General features: G+C 65.4%; 4 protein-coding genes across 4 annotated transcripts; 2 read left to right on the top strand and 2 right to left on the bottom strand.

Moving 5' to 3' along the window:
* Positions 1 to 733: 733 nt before the first annotated feature.
* EMIHUDRAFT_437368 (hypothetical protein) lies at positions 734 to 2,954 on the bottom strand (the record flags this gene model as incomplete). Its single annotated transcript, XM_005764796.1, has 8 exons — positions 2,403 to 2,954; positions 2,201 to 2,275; positions 1,986 to 2,090; positions 1,752 to 1,901; positions 1,460 to 1,648; positions 1,292 to 1,378; positions 941 to 1,107; positions 734 to 861 (listed from the first exon to the last, which is right to left on the bottom strand). Coding segments are annotated over exons 1-8 (1,416 nt in total), but the record flags the coding sequence as incomplete, so codon positions are not given.
* A 4,963-nt stretch (positions 2,955 to 7,917) lies between these two features.
* EMIHUDRAFT_213677 (hypothetical protein) lies at positions 7,918 to 9,731 on the bottom strand (the record flags this gene model as incomplete). Its single annotated transcript, XM_005764795.1, has 4 exons — positions 7,918 to 7,941; positions 8,702 to 8,854; positions 8,993 to 9,346; positions 9,702 to 9,731. The coding sequence occupies 4 exons, from the start codon at positions 9,729 to 9,731 to the stop codon at positions 7,918 to 7,920; spliced, it is 561 nt and encodes a 186-aa protein (XP_005764852.1).
* Positions 9,732 to 10,283: 552 nt separating this feature from the next.
* EMIHUDRAFT_104285 (hypothetical protein) lies at positions 10,284 to 11,096 on the top strand (the record flags this gene model as incomplete). The annotated part of the gene is made up of 1 exon (XM_005764794.1): positions 10,284 to 11,096. One exon carries the CDS (start codon positions 10,284 to 10,286, stop codon positions 11,094 to 11,096), a length of 813 nt encoding a protein of 270 aa, XP_005764851.1.
* A 3,289-nt stretch (positions 11,097 to 14,385) lies between these two features.
* Positions 14,386 to 15,674, top strand: EMIHUDRAFT_213674 (hypothetical protein; the record flags this gene model as incomplete). The annotated part of the gene is made up of 2 exons (XM_005764793.1): positions 14,386 to 15,393; positions 15,474 to 15,674. 2 exons carry the CDS (start codon positions 14,386 to 14,388, stop codon positions 15,672 to 15,674), a joined length of 1,209 nt encoding a protein of 402 aa, XP_005764850.1.
* Between the last annotated feature and the right edge of the window lie 1,047 nt (positions 15,675 to 16,721).

Genomic DNA, 16,721 nt, shown 5'->3' with positions numbered 1-16,721 from the left:
GCGGAGGCGGCTGCAGGCGGGTACATCGGCTCTCCGTCGACGTCGTCCTCGTCCGAGTCGTCGCCGCGGTCCGCGGGGGGCTCGGCTCCCGCCGCGGGCTTGGCAGGGTCCGGCGCGCCGTGCAGCAGCGTGCGCTCGAGGCGCGAGAGGTAGGAGAGCGGGAAGAGGGACCACGCCTGCCAGATGTAGAGCACCTTGACGACCTGGTCCTTCATCGTCTCGACGCCCATCCGCGAGTCGAGCCCCATCAGGCAGCCGTGCAGCGACTCGAACATCTCCGGCAGCGTGCGCTGGAAGTGGCCGCGGAAGGAGGAGGCGCCCGGCACGTTTGCGGTGCCCGCGTTGTGCAGGATGTCCGACACGAGGAAGAGGCGTGCGATCTTCTTTGGGGCGGGCGTCTCGGAGAGAGTGAGCGCCTCGGTGATGGTCTCGACGATCTCGCTCGAGGCGGTCGAGCGCGCCACGCACCAGCCCATCCCGTCCGCGATCACCTGAGGCGGACCAGGGGCAGGGCTCGGGGGCAGGGCTCGGCGGCAGGGCTCGGGGGCAGGGCTCGGGGGCAGGGCTCGGGCCGACCCAGGGCTGGGTGGTGTGTGCGGGAGGGTGGGGGTGGGGGGGTGGGAGGGGGGGGGGGGGCACACCTGCCGCTCCACCACCATGGCGCGCAAGAGGTCCTCGAGCTCATCTCTCTCCTCCTCGCTGAGCTCTCGCCCGCCCTCGGGGCTGCGGCCGCGCTCGAGCCCGCGGGCGTGGTTGTCGCGATCGAACTTGCGCCCCCGCGCCGGCGGGGAGCGCGAGCGTGAGCGTGAGCGCGATCGTGGCGGCGAGCGTGAGCGTGAGCGCGATCGCGACGGCGAGCGACTGCAGCCGGAGAGGTGGGGAGGGTGTGGGGAGGGTGTGGGGAGGGTGTGGGCGGGCGCGGTGGGGAGGGGCAGCGCGCCTCGGGGAGCGCGAGCGGTTGGCATCAGTGTCACGCTTGGCAGCAGTGTCACGCGCTGGCGGCGGGCGCGAGCACGGCGGAGGCGCCCAGAGCGGCCCGTCCGGCTGCAGGCGGAAGGACGCCGTGTCCCATGCGTCCACGCTGTCGCCGCAGCAGAGAGAGACGACCTGATGGGAAGAGTGCCGGACAGCGCCGGGTCGAGTTGCCACCCGGCACATAGTGCACTCTGCGAGCCGCCGCTAGACGGCCCGCGACCCCCCTGGTGCCACCCCCCCTCCAGACTGCCAGACACGACAGTGCTGCTGTGTCGCGACGGGGGGACGAGGAGAGAGACGAGGAGAGGGACGCCACCTTCCACCGATAGTAGCGGTGCTCCGCCGAGCCGCGGTCGTAGAGGAAGCGGTAGCTCGGGTTCTCCGCCTCGCGCGACATCACCTCCTGCGGCAGCGTCGGGCGGGCGGGCGGGCCGTCGCCGGTGGCGAGCCGGGGGCGGGGCGGCGCGAGCGAGCGCGCTCGCGCCTGCTCAAAGGGGTGCCCCTCTTGCGCGACAAAGAGGGCGAGCCGGTCGATGATCTCGTGGTTGGGCGGCACAGACACCGCCTCGGGTGCCATGCCCGTGGGCCGCGGCGCGGGCAGCGAGGACGCGGCGCTCGAGGCGCGGGCTTGGATGGAGGCGAGCGTGATGGGCTGCGTCGGCCGCGCCACAGTCTGGGGACGGCGGGGCGGGAACCGTGCGGCGGGGAGAGAGCGGCGGCGGCGGCGGGGGGGGGGGGGTGAGGGCGGGCGGCGGGCGCGGCGGGCGGGGCGGTACCTTGCCCCACCCGATGCGCATCACGTACCCAAGCAGCTCGGTCTCGTTCATCTCGTCCTTGGCGCGCGCGGCGTCGGCCCGCTTGACAAAGGCGACAAAGCCGTTGAGCCGCTTGGTCAGCCGCTCGTCCTCGGACCTTGGCCACATGATCTGCAGCAGCCACGCTCGAGCGGGTGAGCGGATGGCGTGTGTGCGAGTGAGGGGAGGAAGGGGGGGGGGGGGGGGGGGTAGCGCCTTGACGGACTGAATCGCACCAAAGTGCTGGAACGAGCGGAAGAGCGCCTCCTCGCTGACGTTGGGGCTCAAGTTGCCAATGTACAGGTTGGTAGTGTCGGGATCCTGGGCCGCAAATCGGCCATCGCGGGCGCAACTCGGCAGAAGGCAGTGGCGGCTGGAGGAGGCAGAGGCGGCGGCGTGGCGTGTCCGCCGCGAGTGGGCGCTGCGCAAGCCTGATTGTCGAAGGAAGTCGGCGCGTCCGACTTGCGCACGTCCGAGTCGCGCTCACCGCGGCTGTCGCGCTCCTCCTGCAACCAGCGTTGGGAGGCGCGGGGGCACGGGCGGTGACGCGGGTGGAGCGGGGCGGGGGGGAGGGTGTTGGGGTCGGGGCGTGGTGCGCGCGGTGGCTGAGCGGGGATGGCGCGGAGCAGGCGCCTGCTCGCGCCGCAGCTCCATCATAAACTCCTCCATCTGCGACGGGCCCCTGTCCTTCCCCTTGCGCGCCGGCGCTGCCGCCAGCCGGCCAGCAGCGCTCGGAGGCGGCTTGGGCGGCTCGGCGTCCAGCGACTCGCCGTCGATGGCGTCGGGCTGAAAGGCTGCGCGCGCGGCGGCGCTAGGGCCGCGCCGCTGAGGTGCGGAGATGCGAGGGCCGGTGGGTGCGGCCGGCCTGCCGCTGCTGGAAGCCCCGACGTCGCCGCCCTGCACGCCCCCGCGCACAAACTGCTTCGTCGGCCGCTCGGGCCCCGACTCAAACTCCTCGACGAATCGCGCGTGCTCTGCAGCCAGCGCTGCCTCCTGCTCTCGGCGCTTGGCGGCGAGCTCCTCCTTGCGCCTCTCAAAGGCTGTCTTCTTTGTGCCACCGAGCGAAAACGACGCGAGCTTGTCTGTCGTCATCGAGCGCATGGCGCCCGGCTTGATCGAGTTCGGGTCGAGGTCGTAAGGGAGGGACATTTTGCAGCGCGCGCTCTGAACCCCTGCGACAATCCGCAGAGGACAGGCTTGTGGGGCGTGAATGGCGTTGTGTTTTCTGTGAACAAGGCTTCTCCCCTTCTCGACTGTTGTGCGTCTTGGGTCCGGAGTTGTGCGTTTATGTGAACAAGGCTGTGTGGAGAGGGTCGATTCCGCATGGTACGGGACCCCTCGAGTCTCGCCCTCCCTCACTGGTGTGTACATTGGGTCAAGTCGATCTGGCGGTACGCCACGGTGGGCGACGAGTGCAAAAAGATCCTGTGCCCCATCCGCGCGTGCGTAGGGTGCCCACACGACCCAAAAAAGAAAGGAAAAAAGAAATGTGGCAGTCCCGATCGCAGCACTTCATGTTGGATAGTCGAGACAGGTGTGTATTCTTTTTGCTTGGGGCGGACAGCATGCTGAAATTCTGGAAAAACCTGACCGGCCCCTGCGGTGCCCCTACCTACCTACCTACCTACCTACCCTACTTATGGGAAACTAAAAAAGACAGTGGCCAGGGGCGGTTTTTGCATTTTTGCCGTCGCCAGTCGCCACCCCAAACGCTACAGCGGGGGCGGCGGCGGCGGCGGGGGCGGCATCGGCGGCGCGACGGGGTGGGTAGGGGGGTGGGGAGGCTGCTGTGTGCGCTGCGCGTGCGCGCACCGCACACCATACTCGAGTACAGCAAGAAACAGACGGCGAGGGGGGCGCGGCGGCAGCGGCGCAGCGCGCGCGCGGCGCGCGCGACGGAGGGGCGGAGCAGCGACCGCGCGCGCGGTCGCTGCTCCGTCTGTCCCGGAGCGCCGTCTGCGCGGGCGGTGCGCGTCAGGAGAGGGGGCAAGCGTGGCGGCGCGGGACGCGCGGCGGCGGCGGCGAGCAGCCGAGCGCTCCTTGCGCGGTGAGGCGGCCGGGCGAGGGCGCGGCGGGTGACGGGGAAAGGGAGCAGCCGGGCGACGAGAGGTAGGAGGTGCTCGCCGGCGAGCGCTCCCGCGCCTGCGGAGGGGCAAGGCCTGAGGGCGGGCGGGCGGGCGGGCGGGCGCGGGGGGGGGGGGGGGTAAACGCTGCGCCGCCCCCGCACCAGCGACACTGGCCGCGGCTCGCCGCCGCGCGCCGGCTCGGAAGAGGGGCTGTCGACGGCACAGCAGCGGCACGCCTCGGCGCTCGAGCCGCCGACAACCCCCCAACTCGACGTGACGGCCGTTCCCAGGGCCTGCCGGTGCGCGCCCGACCCACGCCCCCTCTCGCACCCCCCCGACCCCCCCTGCGCGGCGCAACCGCCCGCTGTGCGCCGGCTCGAGCGCCTATTGCCAAATCGCGACGTTTGAGCGCAGCGCACGCGTCCCACACGTCACGCGCGCGCAGAAGAGCTTGCGGCACCGCAGTAGCGTGTACTCACCGAGGGCATCGCGCCGAAAACCCCGCGCATTCCGCCCCAGCAGAGGCTGCAGCCGATGCGCAAGCTACACCACTGTAAGAATGGTGAGTATATAAGCGTGGGTGGGCTTGCTTGCTCCCTCAGCCGGGAGCAAAAATGCAAGAAAATCACGGTATGGGTGAAGGTGGGGTACTATACCAACTAAAGTGATGGCTGGTGGTACTCTCCTGCAATCACAGTCCTTCCTGTGACATGGCAGGCCACTATCAAGCCCTACAAGCACCAGATCACCCACTTGGGGAGGGTTGACGTCGTGATTTTCGCCGAAAATTTCTTTTTTTGAAAATTCCGGCGTGAAGAGAGGGAAAACCCCGACGGGAGTGCCCAGACCTACCCTACCTACCCCGGCATGCTGGCCACCCCAAGCAAAAAGAATACACACCTGGTCGAGATATTGAGAGTGTGACTAGGAGGGTGAGACGCTGGGGATTCTCAAAGGTATACCCTTGGAATGGCCGGATCCAGCCTTAAAAGTACGAGATCGCGCGCGCTTCACGCACAGCACCGCCTGTTCTCCGCGGCTGTGTGACGACGCGTGCCGTGTGCCAGCAGAATTGGGCGCGCGCGGCGCGACGGCGCCCGCGAGGAGGCGGCGCCGGAGGTGGTGCCGGGGGTGGCGCCGGAGGTGGCGCCGGAGGTGGCGCCGGCGGCGGCGCCGGAGGTGGTGCAGGGGGCGGCGCAGGAGGTGGCGCAGGAGGTGGCGCCGGAGGCGGCACCGGAAGTGGCGCTGGAGGTGGCGCTGGAGGTGGCGCGATTGGCGTGGCGAACGCCGTTACCATCGGTGGTGGCGGAGGAGCCGCAGCTGCAGCGGCTGCCATCAGGCGGGCCTGCAACAGGCGACCGATCCGCTGAGCCGCCAGTCGGCGTAGCCCCTCTGCCTGTTCGTCTTGCGCGGCAGCCGTGGTCGGTGCAGGCGCACTCGCCTCGCCACGGGGTGCGGCCCGACGCGCCGAGGCACTTTGCGACCGTGAAGAGGTTCCGTTGCCGTGGAGGGCATGCATTAGCCGGTTCCACGCTTTGTGCGAAATAGCCCACGTGGCGCTGATCAGTAGCAGCCACGAAGGCGTCTGCAGTGCTGGGCGTTGGCGTGCTTGAAGGCGAGTCGCTCAAATTCAACTTGCTCGCGAGAGCTAATGCCAGGTCGAGGACATCGGATGGCACGCTGCTCGTGATAGCTTGTGCCAGATCTTCGACTTCTTGGTCCGAGTGGGCGGCCACGTCTTCATCACAGCCAATCTTGGGGCACTCGTGCCCGCCGCCATGCGGGCGAGGCCGATTGGCGAGTGGTCGGGCAGGATCTTGTCAGCGTGCGGCTGCTTCATGACTTGGGCGAGGTTGGTGCCGTCCAGGAGGTTGCCGCTAGTGAGCACGTAGCGGAAGTCGGGCGGCTGGCAGCCGTTCCAGTTGTCAGGCTGCTTGGTGGAAGTGGCCAGCTTGAGCATGGTGCCAAAAGAGGAGACCTCGGCCTGGCCGTCCTTGGGGATGAGCATGAGCGAGAGGTCCTTGTACGCCTCGTTCAGCACCATGTCTGTGGGGTTGCCATGCCCACGGCCAACTTTGGACGCAGTGAAGAATCGGCCCAGAAAGTTGATCCCCATGAAGCCCCTCGCACCGTACCCGCCTGAAAGCTCGGAGAGAGTCGACCAGTCGGTTGTGTCGACAGGCTCGCTGTGCAGCTTCCCGACAATGAGACCCTTGGCCAGCTGCATTGCCTTCGACGCTGGAGCGAGGAGCTGCGCTGCCTTCTGGCACATCCAGCCCTGTCCAGTCTGGTCGCCCATCTCTGCTGCCGAAGCGGCCGTCCGGTCGGCAGAGTATGTCATCGAACTTGCGTCCTTTATTGGGTTAAGGTTGCTCCCGGCCCAGTGGGGATTTTGGCCTACTCAGTGACCGTCTAAGGGGCCCTAAATGACCTGCAATGCCATATCTTTTGTGCCTAGCTTGTAGAGCACCTTAAAAAAGTACTATGTCTTGGAGTGAAAAGTTTTTCGATGAGGTGGGGGTCCGTGGTGAGCAGATTCCCAGATTCTCCAGATCCCCCCTCGAAAACCGCCCCTTTTAATTCACTGCGGCCGCGGCTTTGCTCGGATTACTTTTCACTCGAAGACATAGTAGTTTTTTGGCGTTCCGGTGCCTACAAAAAATATCCGAGATCGCATGGAGCTGATCACAGGGTTTACGGCGGTCATTGTCCTACCAGCGGGCACAGTGCTCAGTGGGCCGCGGACACCCGTGAATGACCTTAAGTTTGGACGGGATCTTCGCAACCGTTGGTGCAACCGCTGAGTGCTCAACTTGGCCGTCTGCAACCTCCTGATGCAACCATTGAGAGCTCAACTTTGCCCTTTTCCGACGCGACCTCTGAAGGGTCGACTTGGGAAAAAATTCCCGCTTGTGGTCGAACTACTGTACGGTTGACTTTGGGGGGTTCTGCGCCCCTTGACCCAACAACTGAACGGTTGGGTTTGGGAAGGCTGGAAGCCAAGGTTTTGGGCTGGGAAGGGCTGGTTGCAGCCTTTCCCCCGCCGCCGCTACCAATCTGCGGAACTGGGAGTTTACCTTGTGCAGGGCGTGAGCTGCCGCCGGACCCGAGGCGTGAACCACCGCCTTGGGCCCGTGAACCGGCGATATGCAGCGTGTTCTGCAGCCTTTGACGCAGGTCGCAAGAAGAGCGACTGCCACTCCCCGGGCCGGGCCCTGGCGAGCGGGCGCATGGCGCCCGACGCTCTGCCATGACCTCCGGGAGGTTGAGTGGCGACCTCGGTGAGGTTTACTTAGTTCGTTCTACGGAGTGACAGCACCTCCGGGCGGTATTAGAACTTTGATTGTTACTCAAGCCACACAGAACACCCGCTTACTAGCCTACTTTTCAGCGTTTCCGGGCTCGCAAAACCCGGCGGGTGCAGCGGCGCAAGACCTCTCGGAGGTCGCAGGCCGACCTCGGGGAGGTCGGGGAAAACCCCCGTTCGGCTATCTACTCGCTCCCCGCACTATTCACAGACACTACGGCAGTCACGGGAGACTCACAGTGGCTACTGAGACTGTTCACACGTGACGTTCACACCTGGGGGACCAGGGTGTATCCGCAACTCGCGCAGGCTCTCACCAGCCCCTCAAAGTCGGGCCTCTCGGGAGGCGGTCAGAGGGGCGGGCAAGGGCACGTGGGAGAAGGGTCAGTGCGGCCCACAAGGTGTGAGCTACCCCCTCTCCTAGGTGTGGCTCTACAGCCCCTGAGGCCCCCTAGGCTGGGCACCATCAGCTTGGGCAGAGGTCCTCGGGGTGGGGAGAGAGGGAGCTCCCCTTTTCAGGCACCCCCAACCGCGCATTAACTCGCATCCCATTGTATACGTCGCTAACGCGTTAACGGTCTACGGGGAGTGGAGGGTGAGTTGAACAGGGGTTGTGCGCCAAGCCCTCCTGCTCGGCTCCAGCGAGTAGACAAGTGTTACCATCAACAGAGGAGAAGGATATGACCTCAGGGCTGATGTGACCAAGCGCTGGTAGCGTGGTTTTACCTCACACCCATGGTCTCACAGTGTGCCGGCAGTCGCCGAGCAGTGTCGCTCACACAAGCCGCAGCACAAGTGACTGAGGGCCAGTGAGGGCGAGCCCATCGCTGTCACAGCTGTGGCAGCCGCACAGTAGGCTGTGTCAGCTGTGCAGAGTGTGTGAGCAGCAGAGGAGCTGCTCTCCAGGCTTCTGTCGCAAAGAGCTGCATGCCACCGAAAGCGCTGTCGAGGTTCGCCGAGCGCGGCGCAGGTTGAGGGAAGCCGCCACCGACGAGCGCGTTGGACTTTTCACTCCGGACAAAGACGGGGACACAGCGGACGGTGCGGGGTGTGTCCCCGTCATAGCGGCGAGGCGCGGGACCGTCTGTGGCGAAGTGGGTCGCGTCCTCCGATATTGTTCAACCCAGCATCCACACCCTTTAGCCCCGCGGGCCGCGCCCCGCGCGGCCGCGTGGCGCGCGTGGCCCGGGCGGCCTTGCATCAACCTCCGCCGCGAGTGTGTTTAGAGGCCGCTTCAATGTAAAAGTAGGACGTGCCACATGCTATGCGCGCGCCCCAGGCAGTGCTGGCATTGGACGGTGCACCCCGCGATACGTCCAAACATGTACGGTCTTGGTGCGTGGCCGCCTGCCGCGCACCTCGCCAACGCCCCTGAATTAAGCCGAGTTTGACGAGTCCGTGGCCTCCTCCTCCTCCTCCGGCTCCTCCGGCTCCTCCTCCTCCGCCTCGCCCTCCGCCTCGCCCGCGATGTCCGCCTCCGCGGCCGCCTCCGCGGCCGCCTCCTCGGCCGCCTCCGCGGCCGCCGCCTCGGCCTCCAGTTGCTCCTCGGCGGACGCGACATCGGGGTCGATCCGCTGCACCAGCTTCATCGACAGGATGAGGAGCACCATCATAGCCGGCGCCGCCTGCGGCGAGCGGGCAAAAGCCGCCAGCTTGGCCCACCCCAGCCGCACGGCCGCCAGCAGCCCCTCCGCCCTCAGCACCTCGAGCACCTTGCCGGCGGGCAGCTCGGCCGCCGCCGCCGCCGCGGCCGCGCCGGCCGCGCCGGCCGCGCCCTTGGCCGCCGCCGCCACCGCGCCGGCCGCGCCCTCGGCCGCCGCCGCCACCGCGCCGGCCGCCGCGTCGGCCACCGCGTCCGTGCTCACGCCCTCCTCGACGCCGACTGCGCGGATCACGTCCTCCACGCCGGAGGGCGACGGCTGCTTGCGAAAGTACATGAGCGAGAGCGTCATGACCAGACGCACCCCAATCATCACCAGCATCATGATCAGGTTGGCGCGCTTCGGAGGCGCCGCCTCGGCCGCGCCGGCCTCCTCGCCCTCACCGCCGGCTTCGGGCCCCGCGAGCAGGTCGCGCAGCCGCGCCTGCAGCCGCTGGGCAAAGCCGCCGCCGCCCACCTCGGCGGCCAGCTCGGCGGCCACTCCCACCTCGCCGTCGTCCTCGCCGTCCAACGACGGCGGACCGCCGGCACCGGCCAGCACTGGCTTTGTGGCCACCCGCGAGGCGGAGAGCTTGGACGCCTTGGGCGCCGCGCCGGCGGGCGGGCTCGGCGCCTCGCCGGCCACGCACGACAGCAGTGTGAGGAGAGGCATCATCAGGAAGAGGCGAGGGTGGCGGCGGCGTGAAAAAGCCAGCATGGTGGGGGCGTCGCTGATCCACCACTGACTTCACTGGCGGCGTCGCTGATCACTGGCGTCGCTGATTTTTTTCTCAAATCGTGACTCCTCCTCTCGCTCGGGTTTCTGGGACTCAGAGGTGTGCTAGTCGCTATTCTCCGACAATTCCGACATGTCTGAGGTAGGTAGAAAGGTGAAGAACAGCCAGGCTCGGACTGGACACCAACGCGGTATGGGTGGACGCCGGACACATGATGAGATTTGTTTTGTCAGATGATGACGGCACGCACGAGCGACACACAGACACAAACAATGTCTGACGGGCAGTTCGGGCTCGAGCGGTCGCGGTCGCGGCCAGCGCGTGAGGCCTGGCTAGGGTTGCCGGGCGAGAGCTCTCGACCCACGCGCCGGAGCGCGCGTGGTGCTTGAGCAGCCGGGCGGTCGCCGCAGCCACCTCGAAGGGTAGCTCGTCGAGCCACTCGCCGAATGTGCCCTCGTCCTGCGCCGCAGCGAGGAATTGCTCACCTAAGCCGTACGCGCGGCAGGCCCGGTAGAGCGCCTCGTTCTGGATTTGCTCACTTCTTTTCGCGCTGCTACCCAAAATTCTTTTCTCGTTGGTGCCGCGGTTTCCGAGTGGCTCGCGGACGACCCGAGCTGCCGGCCGAGGCAGGCGTGGATCGAATCCGAGGCGCGCGCCTGCTTTGAGTCGGGAGGCGTCGAGCTGCCGCGGCCGCGAGGGCTCGAGTCGGCAGAGATCCACGCGATCTACGACCCGCCCGCCGTCACCAGCAGCGGTGTGCTCGACATGCCCTCCTCCGCCGGCGACTCGCGCCGGCACGCGACGCGCCTCGTCAACGGCGCGGTGGCTGGCGCCGTCGGCAAGACGGTCGTCTCGCCGCTCGAGCGCGTGCGGCTCGTCGGGCAGACAACGCGGCCCGACGCCAGCGCGCTCGCCTCCGCCCGCAACGTGCTCGCCGCTGAGGGCTGGTCGGGCATGTGGCGCGGCAACGGGCTGGCGGTCGCGCGCGCCGCCTCCTCCAAGGCCATCCTCTTTGCGGCGCAGGACGCACTGCGTGTCCGCGTTGGGCACGACTTTGTGGCCGGATCGCTCGCCGGCGTGCTCGCGACGTTGCTGACCTACCCGCTCGACCTGCTGCGCACGCGCGCGGCGGCGGCGGTCAGCACGGCATCACTCGGCGCCGTGACGGCATCACTGATGCGCGAGGGAGGCGGCGTCCGAGCGCTCTACCGCGGCGTCGGGGCGACGGCGGCCGGCGCGGTGGCCTTTGAGGGCACCCGCTTTGGCTCCTTCGGCTGGCTTCAGGCGCGCAGCGCCGACTGGTGGCTCGCGCCGGCGATCAACGGTACCTTGGCCTCCCTCCTCGCCGGGATGGTCATGTACCCAAACGACACCGTCCGACGCCGTATCCAGTGGCACCGCGGGACCGAGACGCTCTCGTACCTCGAGGCGGCGCGCGCGCTCCTCTGCGAGGGCGGCGTGGCTCGCCTCTACCGTGGCGGCGCGCTCTACGCTCTCAAGAGCGTGCCGAGCGCTGCGGTCCAGTTTGGCGTCTATCATGGGCTGAAGCGGTTGACGGGCGACGTCCGTGAAGCGTGAAACCGCAAATCGGACGCGACGGGCGAACTTCGCGCTTCGACGGCCCCGCTTGTCGAGTTGTCGATTCCCATGATTGGCGAGAGCTCGTCATCGACGTCTAAGTTTCTTTTTTGTTTGCTCGCGCTCTCTCTGGAGAACGCGGAGAGGCCGGGCCTAGGGCCAGGCTGCTCGGCGTGAGCCGTGGAGGCGGGCCAGGATACGGCGGGATACGGCGGGAGATACGGTCAGCCTATACGGAGAGATACGTCAAGATACCGCAAAGAAAGTAAACCGGGGCCAGACTAGGCGGCTTGTGCCAAAAAGTACTATTTACGGCTATTGCTCCCAAATTCGGGAGAGAAGGGCTACATATTATGACTGCATCCATGCGCCTGGTGAATGAGGGCTGTGCGGACAAGGGCCTGTGGGTCGGCTCTGGGGGGAGGCGGGGGCCCCCGGAGGCACCGTGCGCCGTGCGCAGCAGTGCGGAAACGGGGCTCCGGCTCTACTAGTCTCTACTAGCACCGACTTCCCGAATGAGTACGGTTGAGTAGAGGGCAGATTTGGAGAGATCTCGAGGAGTACATACAGATAGACCCTCCAACCATCAGAAAACTCCGACCTGATCGGTCGTACTGACCGCCGACAGATCACTCCAGACAGCAGACAGGCCAACGTCTGCACGCGGCCGGCCGGGCGAGAGGCTTGACACGATCCGACCCTGCGACCCTGATGCTGCTGCTCTAGCTATCAGACATGCATTGCTGACTGCTGCCACAATGTGCGACCTGTGCTGGCCCACTTGGCGGCCTTCCCGGTCAGTGGTGAGGCGCAGTTCAGAGCTGTCGATGGCGCGATGCCGCACTGGTCCCACATCGGTGACACGAGACCACCACGTTTGCCGGTCCAAGAGAGAGGCACCGGCGCTGTCCTGAGAAGGTGCATGGTCCCTCTTGACTGCCCATGCGCGCGAGGCTGTGTAGGCATAGCCTCGAGAGTGCCAGCAGCCAATCCGAGGCAGTTTGTGACGCGCATTGCGTCAGAAGCGTGCACGCGCTGGAAGGACACCTCCCTACTGGCCGTACGATCAGGTCGTCACTGAATGCCGAAGACTAAGGCCGCGAGCTATGCAGGCGGTCAGTTGAGCAGCATGGCACGGTCAGCAGCGCCGAAAGGATGTCGCAAGGCGTGATAGCATGGCGCAAGTACGCCGAATTCCCATGAAAACAAGTAAAAAATCGGGCGAAAAAAATGCCGAAAAAATCGGCGCCTGCGGCGGGCTGGGGGACCCCATCTCCCCCCCGCATGGGTACCCCCTAGGGCCCTCGCCTCCCCCCAGAGGGGTCGGGACATTTCACAGACACAGTCGAGATGGCGCCGATAAAATGACCTCCGGAAAGCCCTCACAATCGGCTCGGATGGGGTCCACCGGAGACAATCTCGAGCCCTCTCCGTGCCATCACGAGCCGGTGTGAGCTTAAAGACCCAAGATAAGTGCGGTCTGGGACAACTCAGGCTTGCTACCGATGGGGACTGGGCCAGGAGAGCGACAGAGGAGGCAGTAGAGCTCCGTGGTCCATCGGGAGGGGTGGAGAGGGAATGTCGCGGCACGGCAGTGCGGGGCCCCGATCCGAGGGAGCCCGCGGCAAGCGGCAAAGTAGCCTGCCCGCGTCGTGGGGCATCCGATCCAGAGACCCGATCTCTCTGCGTTTGTTTCGGCACTTTGTTTACGTTTTCATTACTACCCAGCCTTTGTGTTGTTTGCTTTGTTTGTGTGTTGCTACACGAGGTGCCCCCCACGCTGCCGTTTTCCGGGTGTGGGCGGCCGCGAGCCACCGTCGGCGCCATATTAAGGTCCTCCGGGCCAGTTTCGGGGGGCAAACCCGAAACCCTGCCTGGCCCCTACACGGTACCGTGTAGAGCCCCAGGTAAGGCCCAGGTGTGGCCTAGGGCACCAGAAGGGACCAAGAGGAGTCCAGCCTGAGCCATAGAGCCCATGTCTTTGCCCCATGCTTAACGCAATTTGTTCCGAAAATTCTTCTTCCTGTGTGAGCCCGACCCTCTGATCGCTCAGGGGACAAGGGTAAGTAGGGTATAAAGTATCCGTACGGCACGAATGGCTGGTTATACTGGGGTACATTAGGAAGTCAGCGCCATACTGCCATACCTGACAAGGACTCACACTGTGGTAGGGCCAGGTATCCGTACTGCTGTACTCGTGCCCAGTGCGCCCGGTACCCGGATACCGGCGTCCGGCCTCCTCGTACTGCAATACTGCGAGAGGGGCGGCACAATACTGCCATACCTCCCACACACAAGTGTCGAAGTATGGCGAAGCATGCATACTTCAATACCACAGACTTCGCCGCTTGTACGCGGATACTGCAGATACTGCAGATACTGCAGATACTGCAGATACTGCAGATACTGCAGATACTGCAGATACTGCAGATACTGCAGATACTGCAGATACTGCAGATACTGCAGATACTGCAGATACTGCAGATACTGCAGATACTGCAGATACTGCAGATACTGCAGATACTGCAGATACTGCAGATACTGCAGATACTGCAGATACTGCAGATACTGCAGATACTGCAGATACTGCAGATACGGGTGGGTGCCGATTGCGCTATACAACAGCGGCTGCGGCACCCCTCAGCCTCGGTGGAACAGCTGCCAAAAGCAGAATATGCACTATTACGAGGGGGGTGTGGCATCTCTTGCGAGTCTCGCGAGGGGCGCCTACTAACCTCGCTTGCGTGGGGCGTGTGGCATGTCTTGCATTTGGGCTGCGAGGGTGGTGCTGCCACACCCCACCCACCTGTTGCCACAGACGACCCAGATACCGCGGATACCGCGGATACTGCAGATACTGCAGATATTGCAGATACCGCAGATACTGCAGATACTGCAGATACTGCAGATACTGCAGATACTGGAGCGCGCCCCCGAGATACCTGGGTACTTGGGGGGGTTGCGGGACCACGTAAGGAGTGGTATCCCTGTACCCATACTTGCGGGTGTGACCGCCGCTACCTGTGTACTTGAGACGAGTTGCAACATACTGCCATATGTGCGTCTCAAACTCCCCATACCAGCATACGTCTAGCTTGCGTCTACGAAGTATCTTTAAGTACCAGCGTATGCATACCTGGCGCAACGGCAGGATTTACCTGCCTACCCCGAAGATGGAAATAGATACCCCGATACGTTCATACCTCACGCATACCCTACTTCCCCTGTCCCCTCAAGCCGTGAGTGTACCTCCCATTCTTACCCTGCGGAGGGAGGCTTGTATCTTGCAATGCAGGACGCCCGCCTGCTCCAGCGCGTGGGCCACGCTGCGAACCGCGCCGAGGACTATCCCCACGCACGCGCCGCTTTCCTGTTTGTGGCCAAGCTCACGGGTCGATCGGAGGCGCGAGCCTCTGCAGCCAACATGGCTCTGAGAGAAGCAGCGCGCTGCGGCAGCGAATGGCTTGCGAATGTGGCGTACGAAGAGCTGGATCGGGTGCTTTCCCTGCCGAATCTGGCACCCTCGATCGCCTCCGTCTGCCAGGCAAAGCGCCAGGAGGCTGAGCAGCTGCGGGACCGACTGGCCGAGGAGGCTGCCGAGCGAGGTGAGGCCTCAGTTGCAGGTTGTGCGGACGAGCCCGACGGTGCGCGCAAGCGGAAGCGCAGCGGTGCAATCGCGAGACCACCGTGCGACGAGGCGGCCCTGCAGCCGCCCCGATGCGAGGCGCCTCTTTCCGAGACGCCTGTGCTCGTGAACCGCAGCCCGGCGCTGACGCTGTGGGCCGCTTGCGTCGCGCAGCGTCTTGGACATGATTGGCAAGCATCCCTCTCGCTCGCCACGGCACTAGCCGCGATGTTTGCGCGAGCAAAAGGCCGATCGCTCGGCCTGCCGCAGCCGGCCACGAACAAGTTTGACGCTGCAACCCAGTCGGTCGACCTGCTGGGAGAGGCCGTGCCGGCGTTGTACACCAGTCGCGGCCTTCGTGGCCTCACGCTGTCGCGTTTGGCGACCGGCGACGACTCCGACTCCGCACCCGAGCCGGCGAGCCCGCTGCAGGCCCAGCGCTCGCTCTCTGCCGCGTTCGGCGCGCGCTTTGGCGAGGCGTACATCAAACTGGCTCACTTGGCGGCGGCCCTGCCCCGGAGGGCGCTCGTGGCTCACGGCAACCGGCGCGCATACGAGATGTACTGCTTGTTTCGACCGCACATCCCGGAGGGGAGGGCGGGTTGGGGCCAAGCCGGCAGGTTGCTGCTGTCGGGGCAGGAGCCTTCGTCGCTCGAGGCGCTGCACGACCAGGTTTGCCCGAAGAAAAGGCCCCGCTGCACGACCAGGTTTGCGTGCTGATTCTCACGAGACCAGGCTCCATTCGCTCGCAGGCGTTACTTGAAGAATGCCGCGAAGTCGAGCGCCAAGAGGCTCTGGCGGCGGCCCTGGCGGCCGCGGGAGAGCAAGGAATCCGCATCGATGCCCTCGCGACGTTGGCCGGTGGTGAGACGCAGCGCGCGAGGGAGTGGATCGAGGAGCAGCAACTCGCTGGAGCCGCGTATGAACAAGGCGGCAGCTACTTCCCACTGTAGTAATAGATAAAAACGGACACCCTTACTAGAAGATGGGTAAAAAGGAGCTCACAAGTCCCCGCCCATGCGATCAGCCGGGGAGCGGGGTCGTCCTCCCCCGATTGTGGGGCGCGAGATGGCAGATCTGGTAGATGGCAGATGGGCCTAGGTGCTAGGAGGTAGGAGGTGCACATGCGCGGCTGACATCGCGTACTCAATTACTGCTGATTCGCAGCAGCCCTCGGCTCTGACGCTTCCCTCACGGGCCTGACGGATGAAGGCGGCCGCTCCCTTCTCTGTGTCGAGGCCCGAGCGCAGTTTCTGGGCAACCACACCGCCGAATGGAGCGCGCCACCGCCCTTGAGGTGTGGCAGTGGTGGGGCAGGCGATCTCCGAGGCTCAGGCCACGAAAGGCCGGCGAGCGATCTTGAACGTGGTAGTGCCGGCAAACGAGAGCGCGACGCGTGCTGAAGGGAGCGATTCCGCGACCGTATGACTTCGAGCCATCCATCTGCGCGCTCGAGACTGGAGTTTTGACGCGTAAGCTCAGCAACGCGGCCAACAGTCTCGTTGAGCCCAGAGTGAGCTTGCGCGTCGCCCCGAGTAAGCCCGACTCGCCGCATCTGCTCAAACGGCGTCCCCAAGCGCCCGGGGAAGTACTCGTGACGAATCCTTCTGAAGAGGACTCGGAGTGTTGCAAGCTCCTTTCGTTGCATCGCGTCTTCCTTGCCCCGAAGCCGCACCGGGCTGTACGGCATTAATGCGATTTCGCCGCCACGGGTGGCGCGAACGAAAGTGGTGAACTCAGCCCACTCGATGAGCTTGATGCGGCAGAGGGAGGGCACCTGAGAGAAGCCACCCTGCGGTGACGAGCGGAAGAGCCTGACACCGTGCGGAGCCCACCCCTTGTACCGCACACTGAGCTGACCAAGGTCGACTCTCCAAAGAGTGCGAGGAATGAGCCTTCCGTGCTCGCTCCGGCTCACCCTTGCCCCGGAGAGGCAGCCAGACTGAGGGTCATACACCAGCAGGTCGAATCTCCGGAATGCATGCTGTCGCACGAGAGGA

The sequence above is a fragment of the Emiliania huxleyi genome (assembly GCF_000372725.1).
Source record: "Emiliania huxleyi CCMP1516 unplaced genomic scaffold EMIHUscaffold_58, whole genome shotgun sequence".
In the NCBI taxonomy this organism is placed as follows: domain Eukaryota; phylum Haptophyta; order Isochrysidales; family Noelaerhabdaceae; genus Emiliania; species Emiliania huxleyi.
The sequence above is the reverse complement of the archived record's forward strand: the minus strand, read 5'-3'. Positions and strand labels throughout refer to the sequence as shown.